At 37.9% G+C, this 21,229-nt stretch overlaps 2 protein-coding genes across 2 annotated transcripts in view; both read right to left on the reverse strand.

Moving 5' to 3' along the window:
* The window catches only part of CAPS2 (calcyphosine 2), a 32,739-nt gene extending 25,185 nt beyond the window's left edge, over positions 1 to 7,554 (reverse strand). The window contains 6 exon segments of the mRNA XM_027886796.1: positions 1,650 to 1,682; positions 2,606 to 2,716; positions 2,840 to 2,885; positions 4,436 to 4,482; positions 6,800 to 6,906; positions 7,471 to 7,554. Of these exon segments, the coding sequence (XP_027742597.1) occupies positions 1,650 to 1,682; positions 2,606 to 2,716; positions 2,840 to 2,885; positions 4,436 to 4,482; positions 6,800 to 6,877 (315 nt within the window). The 5' untranslated portion in view covers positions 6,878 to 6,906; positions 7,471 to 7,554.
* A 1,791-nt stretch (positions 7,555 to 9,345) lies between these two features.
* On the reverse strand, positions 9,346 to 18,796 carry CCDC107 (coiled-coil domain containing 107). The gene is made up of 7 exons (XM_027886797.1): positions 18,728 to 18,796; positions 16,800 to 17,262; positions 14,584 to 14,789; positions 13,351 to 13,417; positions 12,020 to 12,110; positions 10,783 to 10,892; positions 9,346 to 10,175 (listed from the first exon to the last, which is right to left on the reverse strand). The coding sequence occupies exons 1-7, from the start codon at positions 18,794 to 18,796 to the stop codon at positions 9,886 to 9,888; spliced, it is 1,296 nt and encodes a 431-aa protein (XP_027742598.1). The 3' UTR covers positions 9,346 to 9,885.
* Between the last annotated feature and the right edge of the window lie 2,433 nt (positions 18,797 to 21,229).

Raw genomic sequence — 21,229 nt, forward strand, 5'->3', positions numbered from 1 at the left:
AAGCAAAAGGAGATAAAGGAAAGCAGGAAGAAAGGGAAAAAGACCCTGAGAAACAGACAAAACCATGCCAACCTTCTGCTAGCACTCCTGCAGCCAGACGGAACTGTTATGAACTTTGTTTTTAAAAGAAATGGTAAAGCAAGCAGTGAAATTTTAAGTATCCAGACCTAAAAAGGTTATAGCAACTCAAGTATGTTTGCACTGCACATTTATAATGCAATACAGAGGAAAACAATCTATATGTAGTTCCATGGTTACAGTTAAGACATGCAGAAATACCTATGTCGGGCACACATTCTACAAAGTAATGCATTTTTAGTCCATCATTTAAAAAGGACCAAAAAACACATAGCCATTAGAGTTTTTATTTAAATGTAATTTTTTTTTTCAAGTTGAGAAGCTATTTGGCTTTACAAGGAAGGATACAAAATTGTGATCTTGGCAGATTCACACAAAACTCCAGCCAATCTGGAGTCCAGCCTTGCAAGTAACTGTATTACTTGTTTGAAGGGGCACAGGTTAGGTACAAATTAATTCAAAATTGGTTTTCCCTCTAGTTACACTTCTGGGTTGTTTTTTTTTTAAACACTCATTAGAATATGTCTTAGGTTTACATATGTTAAATATTTTTAAAATAATGGATTTTTAATAGGTATATTTTTAAATTCTTCCAAAAAGAGAGAAAATTGTTATTTCCTGCATCCTGTGCTAGTTTTGGCTGAGGTAGAGTTAACTGTCTTCACAGTGGCTAGTATGGAATTATGTTTTGAATTTATGCTGAACACTGATGATAATGCAGTGATGTTTTTGTTATTGCTGAGCAGCGCTTACACGGAGCCAAGGCCCTTTCTGCCTCTTGTACCACCGCACCAGTGAGGAGGCTGGGGGTGCATGGGAAACTGGGAGGGGACACAGATAGGAGCTGACTCCAACTGACCAAAGGGATAATACGTATCATATGACATCATGCTCAGCATACAAAATAGGTAGAAGGAGGAAGGGGGGGATGTTTGGAGCGATGGTGTTTGTCTTCCCAAGTGACTGCCACATGTGATGGGGCCCTGCCCTCCTGGAGATGGCTGAACACCTGCCCGCCCACGGGAAGCAGTGAATTAATTCCTTGTTGTGGTTTGGTTTTGTGCCTTTGAGTTCCATATTCAACTGTCTTTATCTCAATTCAGGAGTGTTTTTTCACTTTTACTCTTCCAATCTCTCCCCAGTCCCCCTGGTGGGGCAGAGAGTGAGTGGCACTTAGTTGCTGGCTGGGGTTAAACCATGAGACACTCAAATCAAAAACATATTACTACTCGTGAGACTTTTGCCATGATTATATACGGTGCATGATTATGACAAAAAATAACCATGCAGGTAGCGTTCTTTCTCAATTAAAGTTCTATGTATCAAATCTCTTGAATATATAATAGCAGAAAATATATACAAGCAGAGTACTGTTTGTAGTACTTCAGCATTTTCCCGCTAGTTATCACATATGAAACACTCAAAATACTGACTGCAGATTAAAAAGTTTCTCCAATAAGCTAGTTCCTGTCACATAAAAGACATTAAAACACAATACATTTTCAGAGCATATACCATAGTACTGAACTGCTAATGTTTTCTGACAGTCTATATTTTTTCAGCTACTTTACCTTCATGTTGTTATGACAAAATTGTCTAGACACCTGTTTAAGCAAAAACAAATTAATATGTATCGTGATCAAATAAAAACCTGTCATATTCATTTTTTCAAATTTACTTTAAATATAAGAGTTCAAATGAAAATTTTTCCTTCATTCAGGGAACTGTAAGAACTGAGTAATCAGATTAATTCCTCAAATTGTTACAGCAGATATTGATCCTGAACAATGCTTTACTGTAGTATAAACCAAAATGTTAGCATCTGGACTACTGATTTTCCTTATAAAGAACTTAAGATTAGTGGTGATTAAGTTTCTTAGTCATGCAGGGGAAGAAATGCTAATATGATCGGAAATTGTAACAAATAAAAGAGCTATGACAAATTGAACATAATTCCAAAGTTTATGTCACAGTTCTGGTTTAGACAACAGCCTTAAGAAAAATCCTATGAAATGTCTGCAAGTAACTCCAAAAGTTTTCTTTTCACCAGAAATAATTATTCTTCCATAGAAGTAATACTCAGTGCTTGTAAACATGGGTTTTGTCTTCAATCATAGACTTACAGACTGCTACCAATCTTATCTTTATTTTAAAGTTCCACTTTGTTTGAAAAGACAAACCAAAATTACCTACTATCTGAAAAGTATTATATATTTCTGTTCCTTTGACAAATTGTTAATAAAGATAGCTATTCGTACATCTCTTAAAAAATAATTATAACAAAAGGTTAAGTGTATCAACCAACAAAAAGAAGCTAAGGTATGTAAAAAAATAGTTTTTTGAAATATCCTAGAGGCTTCTCATTAAAAAGTACTCTGCCAAAAATATTTTTGACAAATAGTAGCTGGAGATATGAGTTTAACCAGAAGGAAAAAAAGAGAGGACTTGTATTAAAAAAGGTATGTAGGGTTTTCTAAATTACTACTAAAGGGGCATATTATAAAGATATTTGTAGTGACAGACTGACATGTTGATGCTGTGCACATGGCGTTTGTAATGACGTTCTCCAATCTGAAGATGAATCTAGCTGGCACGTATGAGGACAGCTTCCACTGTATGGTATGTAAGAGTCCCCATCCTAAAATTACAGGAAAAAAATGACAAGCAATCATAACTGTTTACATTTAGAGCAGTATTTTTACAAACTCCTGCAACACATGAATTCTAAAAACTATTCAGCACGGAATTAATTTATAATTACCTCTCCATCAGAATCTCCCAGCTTTCCTAGATCTAGGCATGGCACCCTGCAGGAAGTTAAAACGATTTTAACAGCAATACAATCTCTGATTTTTAATTACAGTAAAAGCAAACTACCAATTAGTTATTATTATCTCCTTCACAAAAATTTCCCTGCAGCTAGATATGGCCTGCGAGGCAAATCTCTATTAGCCCCTTCAGCTTCAGCTCAGCAACTGGCCACTGAGTTTCTTCTCTTCCTCAGCAGCAGAGTACCCTGGCTCTACTACAAAAAGAACCCTTCTTCGCTCCCAGCACAGCCATTGTGCCTTCTCTTCACTCTCCAGCAGGAGCTGCTGCAACAAGATTGTTACCCATGTCTTCCAGAGGAGGTCTCTGTCAACATTCCTTTGTAATCAGTCAAGAGAGGCAACAAAGTGATCCCTCCTTGGGATGCAAACCTTCCAAATTTTTTGTAAGTGATTAACACAGTGAAAGGCAACTATACTTCAGTACTTTGTACTGCTTAAAGAAATGAAAACGTCTCCAATTCATCAAAGCATCTCCATGCCTTCTTTACTCCAGACATACTGCAGAGTACCATGAACACATACTTATTATATTTTACCACCAATATTTCAAAGCAACTCTATCATAACTTCTTGGAATAAGAGAGCTCCTTATTTTTTAGTCTTTTTTTTCATTAGATAATGACTGACAGTACAAAAAAATTGAAGTTCTTTGACTTTGGTATGAACAGTCCAAGGTAATGGTCATACATACTTATAAAATAATGTCGAAAGATACACTGGCTGTAAGGCATTCCAGTAAACAAAACCACCCAAACTATCAAACATGGTCCGTGAATAATAATATTAAAATCAATAAGGTTTTAACTTTAAAAGCACAAACAAAATTTCCTGTTGCTTGTAAAAACCTTTCTCAACAGTTTCTCTGTAATTTTTACTGCAATACCTGAAAAAGTGGTCAATAGTTAAAATGCGTTTTTTCTCTTTTTACAGAGATATTAAAACTATTCAAGAAAAATAATTTATATATATGAAAGCTCTGAGCAACACTCTCTGAGGAGGATGTCAAGAGGATGGAATCAGGTTCTTCTTGGTGGTTCAAAGCAATACGACAAGTACCAATGGGCAGAAACTGATGCACAGAAGTGCCACCTGAATATGAGAAAGAACGTCTTTACTGTGCAGGTGACCACACACTGGAACTGATTGTCCAGAGAGGTTGTGGAGTCTCCCTCACTGGAGATATTCCATAACCATCTGGACATAATCCTGTGCCATGTGCTCCAGGATGACCCTGCTTGAGCAGAGAGGCTGGGCTAGAAAGAACAGTGGGTTGGATCCACTGTGGTCTCTTCAAACCTTACCCATTCTGTGATTACAACTCCACTGTTAAGCTCAACCAAAAGTAAATCAACTTAATTCCAATGTAAAGAATGTATCAAATATTCTACTCCAAAAACAAATCACAGAAAACAAACCTATGATGACAAATTTCATGGAACAGTGAGTTGCACATCAATACAAATGCAAATGCAGTGAGTTAATAATGCACAATTAAACAAAGGGATCAGAAATAGAAGTAGACTTACCCTGGTGGGCGGGGACTGTGACTAGCCCGTGTATCTGGTCTCCAGCCCTAGAATGACACATGATTACATATCTAGGTGATAAGGATTAAAATACAGAGTTCTCTCTTTCAATTTCCCCTTGAATATTTAAAACTAATGGCTCTAACTATCTGTCCGACATACTTGATGAAGTTGCTACGAACAAGAAGAGAAAGAACTCATTGAAAGCTGATTCTTACAGATCATTAGACTGGAAGACTGAATATTCATCATGACAGAAAGATTCCTAGCCATTAAGAATCCAGATAGCATCCACAGCAGCTATTAATAATACATTAAAAAAATAATCCATGTTCCTGAGACTTTGTACCATCATTGCTCATAGGGCTGGCTTTAAGTCACATTGTCCTTGTTGCCTGAGAACCCACTCTTAAACCAAAACTACATTACCAACCACCAGCTGGCTCACAAGGAGCTAGCTCGGACGCCAAAGAACCCCTGATATTTGGCGTAACTGTTTCATCTCAGCTTTAGTATAGAAGTACATGATGATGACTAGGCAGCTCACACTGTTTATTTTGCTGTGTACCTCACAGATATCCAAACTCAACTGAGAAAGAATATGGCAAGAAAAAAAGACTTGAGCCAAAGCTTCATCTACCTACCCCCCTACGGCTTCCTGAAAACAGCTCACAGCAAATCCCCAGGGAAGGCTGCTTGACAGTGGCAAGCACACAGTAACAACTCCCCAAACAGGCCTCCCAATGTGAAAAAAAAATGTGGTTCGGGAATGTTCAAAACCAGGGCCAAGATCTCTTTTCACACCTCTGAGCTCAGAGATCTCAGCATCACAACCTGAACTGAGTAGACATGCTATTTCCCAGCGATGACCAAATATCTTTCATGATTTGAGAGCAGCCACATAACTCACAAAACTGTAACTCCATTCTTTCCATACACCCTTGTGGCCTGCTCCCGAAAAAGTTCAGCAACACTACTCAAATGCCCTCAAAACATTATTCAGCGTATTCAGGTTTAAGAGAGTTTCTCTGCAATTAAGGTCGCACGTAATGACACTGCCACCATGTGGTCATGTACGTAAAACCGTGAAGAGGATAAACACAATTCAGTCTTCATTCTTACGACTAAATACAATGCATTAAATCTCAAGTTTGCATTTTTTCTGTACCATCAAAACTGTGATGAGTTGAAGAACAGACCACAATGTAGATGTTATAGCCTTAATGTAATTCCTTTTCCAGAAGTCATCAAATTAGGAAGAAAGCAAACAAATATCATCCTGAAGACTGGGGTGAAACACAGAGTTTCAATTTAACTTTAATTTAAGATTTATTTCTTCAAACTAACAAGAATCACACGGACTAGGGAGTCTAAATTTGTAAACTTACTTGCACAAGAAAGAAGAAAGAAAAGGGATGAGAGATTAGAGAAAAATTGACATTCTTTTCTTTTACAACCTACAATAAATGCCCCAAATGTTCTCGTTGTACACAGGTATTTATATTTCAAAAAAATGGTTAAAAGTTAACATTAAAAAAATTGATAACATTTACAAAAGGTCCTTTTACATTCCAAACGAAAGTGGAAAAAAAAGCAACTTGGCAGTCAAACTCCAAGAATTCCTGATGGGGTCATCCAACCAATAAGGAAGTTAAATAGGTGCTTGGGGGCTGAGGGAGGATTAGCAATTAACTTTAGTTCATGGACATAAAGTTCATAGTATCTGTGAGAAAAATCAACTGTTAACTACAATATTAATATTTACCTTAGCTATAAGAAAAGCAATGGCCCTCAGAATCCAAGATCCTATTTGAACTGACTTTTAAAAGTTAGCCTAGTGATCTTGCAGGGGTTGCATACCTGCCTTATGTCAAAGCATATTAGGAATACCCAGAAAACAAAATGCCCCTTCATTCTGAGCACTGATTCATTTTACCTGTCAGTCTGAAATCATGCCTTTTCAAATTATGTTTTTGGGGTTGCTTTACTTTCCTGCTGTTTTGAAAAACAAAACCAGATACACCTGTTACCAATTTCACCAACAGCCTGAGACAGCACACAGTATGCATTCAAGCCTCTGTTGTTCTTAATTGCAAGTACTAGTTCATTCTTAAAATCTCCACGTCCCAATTAACTACTTAGAGTATCAGTTATTTTAGGACAACTGTTTTTATTGGAATTTCTCACCGTCATTTGAGAAGTCATATTAAACTATCCCTTTCCGACAAAAATTTCTTTAAAAGTTTTCTTCTCTATAGAATGGATTATAACCTCAAACTAATAATCTTCTGAAGTATGATTAAAATATTTGTTAAAATGTCAAAGTAAGGAAGGAAAACAACCATAAGCCTTCCATTAGCATACCTGACATTTCTTTCCCCTCCAGGACAGCTCAGCCTGCCTTCGAAGGGAAGCAGCAATTCCTTTCACTTCCAAATCCATGCAAGTTCAATGACAGCTTTCAGAACAAACTGTAAAACAGAAAAGCTACTGAGAAAAGCATATTTTTTATATAAGTATTTCTGGAAAAAACACGTTATTGTATTAGCAAGAATTTGAGTATTATCTTCGGTAAGCTATGAAATGTTGCTGGCTTCCCTTTTTCACCATTTTTTAATTTCAGCCTTTTCTTTCTAATGCTTAACAAGATTCCTGTTCAAATGTACGTCTTTGTATCAGTCTTAACTCCCTCTTTCCCTTACAACTTCTTCATACCCTCTCATACGAGCATTACTAACTTGCTACCCCTTCGAAATATCAAACCTTTCTACTCTTCACTTAGAGCTGCTGGCTCTCCTCCGCACCACGCTCTGTTAACAGGAGATTTCACGAAGACGCAAAGGCACTCCCGACACACAGCCAGCCTCCGAGAGCTGCAGAGCGACACTTCGTCTTCATGCCATCTCCTGCTCTCCGGGCTTCTCCTTCTTCCCAGCCCCCTTTGAACCTGAAGCCCACTATTTAGTTCCCAGCATTCGGACGCTCCTTTGCCAAACCACCCCCCACAGATGATGACCGCATTTCCAACTACATACAGTGTTTCAATCCCCAAGCGCCCGCTCCTTTCGGGAGCGGCGGCACGGCCGCAAGGCCTGCTCGGGTGGGCACGGCCGCTCCCCCCGCGGAACGCCCTCGCACGGCCCGCAGGCTCCCCTGAAAGGGAAATCCTCCCACCTGAAGGCACAGAGGGGAGCGCTGTACCTAATGGTTCACGCGCTGAAGTAACTTTTATCACAAACAAGAACGCTCTAAGAGGCGAAATAAACACCAGGGGCTCGGCGGCTCCACGGAAACGATGCGCTTTCCCAGGAGAGGCGCGGGGCCGGGCTGCGTCTCCCCGGAGCAGTTTCACCGCGCACGGCCGGCCCAGCGGGCCCGGCCCCCGCGCGTCTCCAGGGTGCCCGCGCCCCACCTGCCGCCGGGGGCGGGGGCAATCCCTGCCACGCTTCGGGGGCACATCGTTGGAATGGGGAAGCGGGATTCCCGATTGCTCCCTGCCCGCACTGCCCCGGCGGCCCCCGCAGCCCCGCCGGAAAAGCCGGGCGCTTACACGCCGCACGGAGTCTCTCTCGCCTTTCACAAACCCCGGCAGCCGAATCGGAGACTTCAAAATTGCAGTGAAAAGGCTCCCGGGTGCATGTTTGTAGCCCTGGGTCCGAAATACAGTGATTACCCCAAAGTAGCCCAAACCTCCTCGGATATGGGCTCCAAGCATCAGCAGCATCCCAAGAAAAGGGGAGGTGAAATTTCGCCACGGCAGCGATGATTCGGTCACTGCCGCGGGCGGGGAAGCCCTGCGGGAAAGGACACCGGCACAGCGCCTGGAATGCAACAGCACTGACCTGCATCCTGCAAACACTTCGGCAGCGCAGCAAGCCCGGCTCCCATTCCCTCATTCCCCTCGATCAATGGCTTTGAAATTAGTTTCAGTTCACTTTATTAGGCATCTCAGAGAAAAGCCGGTATGCAACAATGACTTTTTCAAACAGTTCCAGTTGTCCTGAATGACCAGACCAATATCAGGTATTTTTAAAAATTCAGTTATGTCCAAGCACTACTTCTGATTCATCCGTTCTGTCTTGGGGACGAATTTGTCCCCTCTTAAGAAACCCTGGCTTTGTACTCAATCAGTTTTCCAAAGTTAGGCAAAATCTCACTGCAAAACTACTAGCACACTGATGCTAAGGATGTATTTCTGGTGCTGCTACTTCCAAGCCTGTGTGATTCAGTTTTAGAACCAAAGACATACCATGTTTATACACCAGAATGAACAATTCATTCCATTCCAGTGAGTGACACAGTAATGGATTTACTCCTTTTCAGTACAGTACATTTCCTCCAGAAAAACAAATCCACATGCTATCTTCCTGTAAGAATAAGGATGGCAAAAGAGTTCAGGCATTATAACTGGCCTACTTAAAAGCTATGCAATTATAACACAGAAAATTTAATAGCTTTGTACTGTCAAACGTACCTCTAAGGCAATGCCTGTCATTAAAGGCTGGCAGTACCACAGGCACATGTGTTAAGTGAACAAAAAACAGTAAAAAATGAAGGTATGGATAAAGATGATTCTGGCGAAGGAAAACAAATGTTTTTCTTAACACTGACCTAAAAAAGCCACTCTCAAGTTGTCATAATATACTGAAAAAAGGAAACCCCTATACCCACAGTTCTTGAATGATACATAGCCATATATCTGTTAATTCTGATGTAAGAAAAATTGTATTACAATGAATCAAAAGGCAAGATTCTACTGTGTTAAAATAAACATGAAACAGTGATGTAGTACTAATGGGTTAATCAGTTATTAGACAGCTGCTGAGTTTAACCAGTGACAGGTACAGAAGAAATTAAATGATCCAGTGTAATTTGTTAGGGTTTAAATTGACATACAAAACTACACATAATTACTGAGGAGACTGCAAACTCAGACATAATTATTTTCACATAGTGTCCATAGCTAAATTTCTCTCTCCAAATAAACTTAATTATGAATTGATCTCAAAGACAACCCATACTTTCTGTACCACCCCAAAGAAATGTTTTCCACAAAGAGTTGAATTCATCAGTGCATGCTCTTTAATGAACTCAAGAAAGTCACAGTTTAAGTGGCATCATGCTTACTAGTTATAAAACATTTATGAAACATCTCTATAGTCTCAATTAGAAGACATTCTAATATTTCACTGAAGCATCAGATGTCATTACAGTGCATTATATACAGATTACAGAAATATTCTGATAGGGAAAAATAAATAGAAAAAAGTATGTAAACATCCTGAGTAAAATTCTGCTGCCACTTAAGTCAGTTACAGAACTGTAATAGGTATGAGCACAGGCAGTATTTCACCGCTCTTTTTAAAGCATGTAGCAGTGCATGTAAGTTGATTTAAACCAGTTTAAAGTGCATATAACGTTATAAAAAAAAGCAAAAGCTTTTGAAAGTTTTACATATGCAGATTCCATTCATATCTATTGCGTCTCCTCAGTCCCATCTCTTCTGATTCAACAGCATCTTTGTTTATCATTTCTTGGTCTTCTACAACATCTGGCTCCAACTGATGTATTTCACATTCATCATGTAATTCATGCTCTTCTATTTTGTAATCATTATTATAATCCTCAAGCAAATCTTTATAACAGTCAACTTCTCTGCTGTCCATTTCTTTCTCTTGAGAATGTTCAGCAAATGATTGAATGAGATCTTCAAGTTTCTCATTACAAATGTGGCCAAGATCTTAGAATACACAAAAAATAATCAAAATTAATCTTTACTGGAAAGGCTCTAAATTTCAGGGTCAGTTTAGAAGTAGGATATTTTTTCTATTTGTTTTTTTTTCCTCTTTTATTAAGACTCAAATAATACAAAATTTCCCCAAATTTCTAGTGAACCATTCTTAACATTTTTTCACTTGTGCTGCTGCGCAGCTCTTGGAAGTCTTCAGTTGAAACTAATATACAATTTGCTGTTTAGTGTTTTATGCAAGTATTACCCACAGCCTCAGAGGTCCCCATCTGGGAATCCTCACACTAAAGTTAGTCCAATATTAACAGACTGCTTAGGAACTGACATTCAGAAAGCTTGTTTTAACAGAGGAGAATGCGATTGTATGGTCCATCCCAGTTCAGTGTCTTTTAGCACCGATTCTTAAGAAAATGATAATGTATCAAAAATCTGAAATTTGGTATACCTCAAACAGGAAGAATGGTACTCCTCCAGAATAAAACTAAATTCCACACAAATTATCTAAGGTGCCGGAGCTGAACAGCATTATAATAAGAACTATTTATTCTTTTAAAATATAAAATACTTAAGTTATCTACCCATCTGAAAATTAAAGTACCTTTCATCTTGTTTTCTGATTTATCCAATCCACTTTCTTTCATCAGTCGTCTAATTGATTGGAGCTGTGTCATTATTTCATCTTTCTGCTCACAAGCTAAAGCATTAACACTAGAAAAAAAGACAAATGTTAACAGCTGAAAGATTATCTTGGAACTGAGTGCTTGACAGAAATGCACAAGATTGAAATACTTCCTTCCATGGATAAATACCCTAGTTAACTTTGTGACACATTTAGGTCAAGCTTTCCTTGAAGAACTGTCTCTTGAGGAGTGGGGAGCCCATCACATACACTCATTGAATAATCTAGTCCCTGAACTCTAACACTGGAGTCCCAAAGGCCAAGGTTGAGCAATGACTACTTAAAGAAACAATTAACCAAAGTAATTTTAATTTTAGTACAACATTGCCTAATATAGAACTTTTCAGTTTAGAGGCTCTTCTCATTTAATTTAGACTTTCTTTACTCTCCTGGCCATCACTACTAGAAATTTTTTAGGCAAATTGGTCAGTTGATTTGCTGTTTAACATTTTCAGCACATATTAAGTTTGGAAGTACACAAAAGGAACAATCATGAAATTCTGCATGTTTTAACCTGGGTTTCATGAAGGATGTCAGTCCATAAAATGGATTGCATGCACATTTTTATTTCTAGTAGATGAGTAAGACTCTAGTTTCTTAAGAAAGGAACTTCTCTAAAACTACAAGGAGTATGTATTACTGATTCCCTTGTCGCAGTACATCAGAGAAGTTATATTTCACTGAAATACACAAACACTTTACAGGTTCATTTCAAAACACAAAACTAAGCAGCTATACCTTGATAACTTTTTTTTTCTTCTACTTGCATCAAAAGGAAGAAACTCTTTCTGCTACCAGAAATGTAATTCTCATAATGACTTTCAAATGCTGCTGCGGTTAAGTATATTTTCAGTATTAGTCTCCTTGGTCAATATTAAAGTTTAACTCATTAAGCCACAGTAACACGATTGGAAGTCTGAACTTTTGCATTAATGTGAACAAGAGATAGGAGGTGTCTGGAGAAAAGATCGCAAACTGCAGAAGAGGTATCAACTGCAAAAGGCTACAGAAGCAGTAATTAATTAAAGAAGTTTCCTAAAAACTGTTCCTTACCATATATATATATATATGGATCATTTTGAGAACTTTGTTAACATTTTGGCAAATATCAATTTACAGTAAACAACACTAACTGAGAAGTTTCAGAAACACTCACCAGTTTGAAAGTGGATCCAACTGAGTCAATAAAGAATTTAACATTTTCTCTGTCTGTGCTAGATGCCGCTCCAGTTCTAAAAGCTGATGCTCTAATAAAAAAGACAAGAAAAAAATTTAAAAAAAAAGAAGGGAGGTGGGGAGAGGAGAAAAAACGGAAAGAGAGGAGCAGGAGAGAGAACTTTGTTAGAAATGTGTTAACAATACCAGGATATAAACTAATATTTTGGATGGGCAGATTCAAAAACAGAAAGTTTCTTTTATCTATAAAATTCTACAATGTTAAAAGGGAGTGGTGGGGGTAAGAACAGAAGCCTTCCCACCCAATAACCTATCTCCAATAGTCCCCAAACAGAAGACACCTTTATAGAAACTGAATGAGAATGTGAAGCTCATCTTCCCAGTCACAAAAACTATGTAGTTCAAGACTTCCTGAGGTGTAAATACTGTATTTATACTTTAGTATAGTGTCATGAAGTTCTCCACTGACACCTCACAAATATATTTAACGCTTAATGCACTAGAATCAAAGAGGAGTAACTCCTCCTAAAGCTCTACTGAACTTTTAAGAAAGAAGAATCCAACACACAAGAATGCTAAGTAGGCAGTGTAACAAATCACCGCTGAACCTGATTACAGACCTGGTGGACAGAGAGACTGAAAGAGGCTGATAGTTGTTTAATTCACTAAAAATGGGTCTGTACAAAGGGGGCAAACATATGAAAACAGCTCAACTTTGATGTGCTATAAATTTTTCTCCAAAAAAAAAAACAACTTCTTGTCTCTGCATGTGCAGATTAGAGTGAAACAGCCAACAATAACCTGCATCATGAAGTAAAAGATGGTATAATTTATTCTATCTCTTCTTATAAACATTTACTGTTTTTCAGAGGTTTCTAATTTGGCCTAGAAATCAAACAATCTCTATAATTGTTTAGCCATGCTGTACTACTATTACCACAGTTCAATTCTAAACCAGATGATTATATTCTTTTTAAATACTGTACTAATCTGAACATAATTGTAACTTATTTAAACTAAATAAAACCCAACAGATCTTAAGTGAGAAAAATATCAGATATTAAAAGGCAGAGAATCATACTATATTAGTATAGCTGTTTCAAAGAGTATTACCATCTGCAGTATTTAAACAAACTTTAAACAAGTGTTTCAAATATACAGAATAACAAAGTGGTTTTTTGTAGGTTGCTAACTTGTCTTTAGTAACTTAAAAGATTGTTCTTATTCAGCTGGACTGTATCAACAAAAACGTAGCTTTGTTCCAGCAGGAAATAAGCATATGAAAATATGCATTCTGAATGGGTATCTCACCTGTTTCCTTTGTCTTGTTTTCTGTACTTTTTTCCTTTTTGGAGTGACTTTCTTCATGTGACTTCATCTTTAATAAATACAGTGTTAAAAGACTTAATCACAATTTGTGTATTAAGAACAAAAATGCATTTAAAAATTTACTGAAAATAAACAGCAATCACAAAAATGTACTCCAGCAATGAAACTTTTCTTCTGTGATGTCTGCTTCCTGTCTTAAACTAACACTTCTGATTTTATGCAGTGACAACATGACTGACAAAAGCTTTAAAAGAAAGCAGTTGGTATTTCAACTTTAGTTTTCCCAAAGAACAGAAAAAATCTTCTAGGTTACTGGATCCAGTCTCCTACCATCAACTAGGAGATAAACTTCTTCCTTATGAAAATAAACACATTATTATAAAAATATTTACGTTTTCATCCCACAAGCCCAAGTGTAAAGAGTTGTAACCACTCAAAATTAGATTTTCATAATTTTAAAATATTAAACCAGGCATCCTCTACACTCATTTTGCTTAACTGTGGTATTTTTCTCATATGTGAAATAAGAAATTGACTATGGAAATGAAGATGCCATCTCCAGTCCTATTCCTGTTCATTTTTACTTCCCCTGAAGGAAAGGAACAATATTCCAGGTGCACTCTCAGTATTGCAACTGCTGTAGTATTTCTCCCTATAAATAATACATATCAAGACTGATTTTTTTAAAAAAAGACTCATCATGTGTTCTCCTTTTTAATTTATAAATGGTAGAAAAGGCATCTCATTACATGAATAAAACGTACATTGCAGATGTATGATCAAATGAGAAGTCCAAAGAAAAGGCTGAGTCTAGTCACTATTCTATCTAACTGCTAATCTAAGACTATTGTTCTGCAGGAATTGTCCACCTCCTTCCCATACTCAATCTCATTATGTAAAGTGAAGATGAGGCTTAAGTTACAGCCTCAGGTAGCAGCACTGTTTAGGCTCTCAGATTCTTATTTGAGGCTGCACAGTGGGTAAGATTCTCACTTCTTCAAGTGTCTAAAAATAGGTAAGTCAGAAGCCTTCACAAGTAAGAATCGGATGCACTACAATTTTAACTTTGGACTTCACATTCAAAGTCAAACAGAGCAAGAAATGGTTTTCTGACACCCATATACATGGTCTCAGAATCAAAAAAAACAAACAAGCAAGACAAGCAGTTACATTTCCTTCTAATTTCCATAATTTAATGCTTTTCCTATGCCTTACCTTAAGAAGTTTGTATGCTGCAAACATTCCCACTCCAAGAGCGTACAACGGCATGAGGGTGAATGCTAACTCTCTACCATTTCCTCTTGTTCTCTCACTTTTTATCTCTTTCTCCATTGCATTTCTCATCTGTTGAATACTCTGGTAAGTATTACTGTCAGAATTTCCTGGATTCCGATGAACTTGATAAACTGTCTGAGGACTACCTTAAAAATTAAAAAAAAAAAAAAACAACAAAGTAAGAAAGGAAATTAGGAGTCCACAACTGCAATAAAATTGTTTTCTTCTTGTGTAATTGTCTTTGTTCATCACTCTTCTAAGATAGAGCGGGCAGCCCTGCTGCCCTCCAAACAAAAAAATTAAAAATCACTCTTACATTAACAGGATGCACAGCTGAATCTAGAAAGCAAAGACTCTCAAACCAAGCTTGGTTTCTATAATATAAAAGTTCTAAACTTTTTCCCTCACAGCAACGTTGGCAAACCTTCAGCAAACCACAGAAAGGTAGTGTAAAACAGAAACAGTTTGAGTCTTGAAAGTAAAGCAAATTTAGAGAAACTACCCATAATGCTGAAAATAGAAATTTTTTTTTCCTGCATAACAAAAGAAAGGAGTTGTTTACAAACTGAATTGTCTGCTTGCAGAAAAAAACCCGTTTTGTTGAAATACACATGCTGTGTTGCTACTTTCACTATTTTGACAATAAATTCAGCGTTACATGGATATTCCCACAGGCATAGAACTACCGTACCTCTGCAAATCAAAATTAAAAGATTACACAATAGTAAAGACATGCAGCCTTGGAATTCTGAAGTATTTTTGCACGTAATTTGCCTGCCAGAACAAGGAGCAGATGAAAGCTCAGCCAGCGTCATCGTTCAGCTTAGGCATCAGGTTATTTGGTAGTGAAATCAAGGGTTCATGGGACATGCACATAAGAAACAGGACTATCACCTGAACAATGCAGATGCTTGCAGAGACAGACAGCAGGTGTTTGAGAGATTGTGAAATTTTACACTGATGTCTCAACTGACTGCCTAGACTTACACTTTCAAATTAAACTCAATATGGGTTTAACAAGATTCACATTCTATAAAAACTCCCAAACAAAAGACCATTGTGCAAATCACTTGTCAATACTGTAACAGTGGCATTTCAAGAACTCACAGTAAAGGAATTCAGGTGTACAAAATATAGCCACAATCAGGCAAAGAAAAAAATTAAGTTATACCTACCAGTGAAACAACTATTTGGCTACAGCTTCTGCCAACTACAAGAGAAAAAAACTAATCTAATTCTGATAACCTAAGCTGGTATTTTGTGATAAGAGAACTTGAACAGTGTTTAGAATTGCCTAAAATGGGTTAGCCAGGAAAGTTATAAATTTCCACTCATTTTTCCCCCTAAGTTCTGTTTGTTTTTTAATGTAAAAGAGAAGCATTAGTAAAATACCTAATATAACAGATTAAAAAAAAATTTCTACAAGTCATATAAATGAAAGTGGCAAGGGAAACACTTTGTGGGCACTGAGGAGGAATGTTGAATACTAATGGAGTCCAGTGCCTTGCGACAAATTTATTCCACAGAAGAAACAGCAAAGTGAGTTACTAGCCAAACAGGAGGAAAGAAGAGCCCAGACAGGCGAGCATAGGAGATCTGTCTGAAATTTACTTTACTCAGTGCTGGGCCATCATCAGAAGAATCACAGGCGTTTGAAGTGTTGCCTTTTTTTTTAAGGACTGTTTTCAATCAGAGCTGGACAGATTTTATATGACTGTGCATGTATTTTACTAACAGTAACACCTGGCTTCCTTATTGCACCTCTAATACGGGCAGGGAGTTCTTCCCTGTGAAACCTCCCAGCTCCCCATCGGTCGTCATAGTGCCCCCATACTCCACACTTCCCGTTACTGGGTGTTTCCTGCATTTAAAAGTAGTTTTCTTAAGACAGCACAGACGAAAATCAAGGCACTGATGAACCAGAACAGCAAACCACAGGAGGGGATGGGGGGTGCTTAAGGCGCACACAGGCCAGCTCGGAGCTGTCTGACCAGGCCTCCCCCTCCACAGGCCGTGTACAACCCCCCGCGCCTCCCGCCGGACGAGAGCACAGCCCCCTCGGCTCCCGGAGTTCCCTTCCAGCCGTCCGAGACCGGGGCGGCTCCTGCACGGAGCCCCGACCGCGGCGCGGCCCCGGGCACTGCCGCGGCTCCTACCCCTGCCGTGCTGCCGGGGATCGTAGTGGCCCGGCCCGGCCCTGCCGGCCCGCGGAGACCGGCCCGGCCGGCCGCCGCCTCCTCCTCCGAACATCCTGGGCATGACGACGAAGACGCAGAGCACCAGCACGGCCGAGACCACCACCTGCTGCACTGCTGACAGCACCATGGCCGCCTCCCGCCGCCTTCCCGCGGCCCAGCCGCTCCCGGCCCCCGGGACAGCCGCCACAGCGACCCCCGGCGGCTCCCCGAGGCCGCGCAGCCGAACATGCCCACCTTCCCCCAGGGAATTTCTGCTTCGGAACAAGCCAACGTCCAGCGGCAGGACTGCTCCACAAGAGTCGGGATCTCCAACAAAAGCAAGCATATGAACTGCAGTGTTGAGGCTGACGGGATTTCTGGTGGCGAGGATGAATCTTTGCGTGCCGCAGCTGAAACAAATTGCACTAGAAAATTTTTTTTCCTGGGAAGGGGTTAAACAGAAGTAAAGAAGATACAGAAAAAGCAGACGTTTGATATTTAGTCCTCTTCACACCACAAGAGAAACATGTTATGAGCAACAGGCAGCTAAAGGATGAGCACCCTGAACATGCACGTACTCAGATACTGATGGCTAAGAATGCCTTTTGGTTCGATGGGGTTTAAGCCGGATTGGCAGATATGGAGGTATGACCTAAGAAGTGAGGAAGTTCGTAAAAAAACACCATACCCAGTTTTAATACTCAGGATCAGGAAAACCAGAAAAAAGTTATGACTACAAGTATGCATGTAGAAATATGGTGAGCAAAAACTAAAGGCCTTGGGGAGAAAAGATTAGCAGCAGCCAGTGGAGTTAATTGTAATATCCACAAAGAAACTAAGAGTAAACTGAAGCATACAAACACTAGTAAACACAGGCAATAAACCATAGCATCTTTTATTAAGACATAAATTTACCTACTCTAATGGTAGAAGAAACTTGCTGAAAAACAGTCATGACTGGAAGACAAATACCAAAAATCATTCACATTCCAGAATCAGAAGCTGCAAAAAAGGAAGCGGCAGCAGAATGAGTTACTGGTCAAGTGTTGGCATGTTTACCTCATGAAGCATCTTTGCAAAATGTTGTGATGTGTATTTAAAGCTTTACCATAGGAGGACCAAATATTTATTCATTTCCAGAGACTCAATTAAAATACTTAAAATATTTATACATATATTTATACAATATATATATATGTGTATATATATAAATATACAATATTTATACATATACAGTCGGATCTATAGTATCTGTGTATTTTTACTCTGAATTAATTTCTATTAATCAAATAGAAATCCTTGATGACCTGTTCAACAACAACAAACAAAACCAAAGGTTCACGTTTAATTAACGTGACAGTAATTCCTTACCTGAAGATAAAAGTGCCTCTCAAACATAGTTTCAGTTGCTAGCAAATGCTCTTACGAAGTTAATTTTCAACAGTGAAAGGAGGAAAAACTTGTGCAATGAAATGAAATTAGTTCATATTTTTGTGCTGCAACAGGAAAAGTCAATTAAAATTAAACACAGGTACTTGCCTAAATAAGGGAAAGCATTTATCAAACTCCAGTGTATGTGCGTTACTGCTGACTGCTTTTATTTGATTGTAACTTAACATTATGCAACTATTTCACCTTGCATGTTTTGCAGACTTAGCATGCAGCTTTGGCACATACTGCAAGGGCACAGACAAATAAATGCATTTTTGAACATAACATATGCTTAAGTAAGAAACATCAATGCCATCCTAATTTCACACCTGTTGGAGAGAATATTTGGGTTGGAAGTCATGAAGCATGCAGTGTTGCTGATGCCCTTAAACTGTGGTATGATGAAGTCAGATCCTAAATTTTCACAATACAAAACCATACTAACTTTGTGGTCGTTATATTCAGGTAAGAGTTACCTTTGGTAAAATGTCCTGTATAGTGCCAACCAGATAAATCGGCACCGGCTGTAAATCATAGAGGTGCATATACGATCAGCAGCCACTGACAGCTTACTGTCTTTTGTAAACTCAAAAAATACTGTACTGCATATACCCCTGCACTGGTTCACCTCAGTATCTTGTATAATAATCTGCTCTTCTTGTCCACAATATTGACCTCAATGAAAGCCTCATTCCTCCTTTTATTGTATCAGTACTACATGAACTTTATAAAATAATATTTTCCAGTTCTCTAGTTGCCAAGCCCCACAGTTCAGAATTCTTTAAGTCTGGAGATGCTGTTGAAAGTAATCACAGTCATTGCAGAATGTCTGTGGGTATTCCTCAGTAGAAACGTTCGCAGAAGAGAAAATTCAGCCAAAGTAAATTGTATTCTTTACAAATCTCGTAATAAAGAAAAAGAAAAAAAAAGTTCATCAGCAAAAAATTTATTATTTCTGATTTTTCAGGGTAATTCTGAGACACTTAACTCCGCTGAGACAGTAAAGCTTTCCTTTGAACACTTAATATTTTTAATTTAAGTATTCATTCCTGTGTTCAAAAAATAAGCTTTGCAGTAGAATTAGTTTCATATATGAGCAAACACAAAATATTTCACTGATCTAAACCAGATGATAGTAGATCTTATAGTAGATAGTAGATCTAAACCAATGTCAAGTAGATCTTGTCTAATAAAAGCAACTATTAAATTTCTTATCTCAGTGTTCAAAGATGCTTAGACTGCTCTCTGTGCAAATGACAGATGAATATACCAGCATTGTACTTATATATTTTACACTGTACATATACTAGCAATGTACTTAAAGAGAAACTGTTGCCAGACATAATGGTAGCTGTGAGATTCTTTTTTAGTAGACTTTGGATTGTGAAATGAAAATACATAAAGTTATTAGAATAATTTACACAGCATTTTCTTTGCAGCTCTTTTTATATCTTTTCTCAACTTTTTCTCTTCAAGTGTTAATTCTTGTTTCCTGCCCCTGGTTCTGCCTATAATAAACCCAAAAGCAAGACTGGAAGTTTTAAGTTTTGCTGTTTATTGGGCAGGTAATCTTTAGAAGACTACAACTAGACAGTATTATCTTGGGACAGTATTTCTTTTTTTTTTTTTTCCCCCTGTGACACAATAAGCTATAAAAAGCTGCTTAGCAAGGTATTTTTTAAATTTTAGTAATTGCAATTCAACTGTGTCTATATAGAATTCTTGAGGGTTTTGCACATTTCTCTTGATGTTCATTTCTAAAGTTTCTTTCTTCTGATTAATGTTGTTTGCTCCTTTCTTATTATACATAGTTAAGCCAAAAAGTTCATGCATTTCAGGGAATATTTCAGGGAAAATTACAAAGGAAACTTATCACTGAAAAAACAAGCAGCGTACATGAGTTAAACAACAATGAAAGTTTGAAAGTACCCATGTCATCAGAATTGATAAGGATCCAGGAGCCATTATGTTCTTGAAGGCTCAGCCACAAAATTGAAAATGGGTAATAAGTATGAATCAAAGGGATAGGCTGTGTAGACCTGTTAAAAGAGCCACAACACTGTCATTTCAAAATGGTGGAAATCTCAAAAACGTATGTGAAGCTGTTACATAAAGGCCCCTGAAATGCTTAGTCCTTAATCCAGGAGTCACATAACACCATAGTAAACATTAAGATCCTTTTCAAAGAAAAAGGTTACGTCTGAAGAACGCTTCTTGCAGTTATAATTGAAGAGGTGGAACTTTTGGGGATGCTCAAGTCAGTTTTTCTGTCTGTGACCTGTACCCTTTGTACTGGAGAGATACTGAGTAAAGACACTATGTCTGTATGTTTTCCAGAAGTGGAATGTATGATCTTCCAGATCTTCTAGTATATAATTAAGCATTTTTTAGCTGAATTCAGTACAGTTTGGTTAGTCATGTGCAAAAGGTACAAGAAGAATCTCCCAAGAAAAAGCAGATGCCCAAACTGTAAGTAATAATAAACCATCTTCTCTTAAGTATGGCAGATAACACTTGTTAGTCTAAAAATATGCAGTGCCAAAGCTTTCAGACTTGAGTTTACAGGAGTACTCAGCCAGATCACTTCAAAATTACAGTAAAAGTATCTCCAGTCCAGTGACATACCTCATCTGTTAATTGTGAGGCTGTTTACAGCCTCATTATTACAAAATACTTTTAAGATTTTTTTAGCTTTTAATAATTACAAAAAAGTTTATTACTAAATAATTTTTGTGGAAATCCAATACCACCACCATCCTGTGCACGTAATCTGTTTTCTGCCCTGAGGTGACATTGTGTAATAGAAGCAGCAATGCATGTCAGAGTATTAGTTTATTCACGGGTCTGGAAGGCCAAGTGATCTTGCAGCTGCCTAATTCTGTGGACAGAATAAAAAAAAAAAAAAAAAAAAAAAAAAAAAAAAAAAAAAAAAAAAAAAAAAAAAAAAAAAACAAAAAAAAAAAAAAAAAAAAAAAAAA

Source organism: Empidonax traillii, unplaced genomic scaffold (genome assembly GCF_003031625.1).
Source record: "Empidonax traillii isolate 1590-97213 ecotype Southwest subspecies unplaced genomic scaffold, ASM303162v1 scaffold195:size1760703, whole genome shotgun sequence".
NCBI lineage: Eukaryota > Metazoa > Chordata > Aves > Passeriformes > Tyrannidae > Empidonax > Empidonax traillii.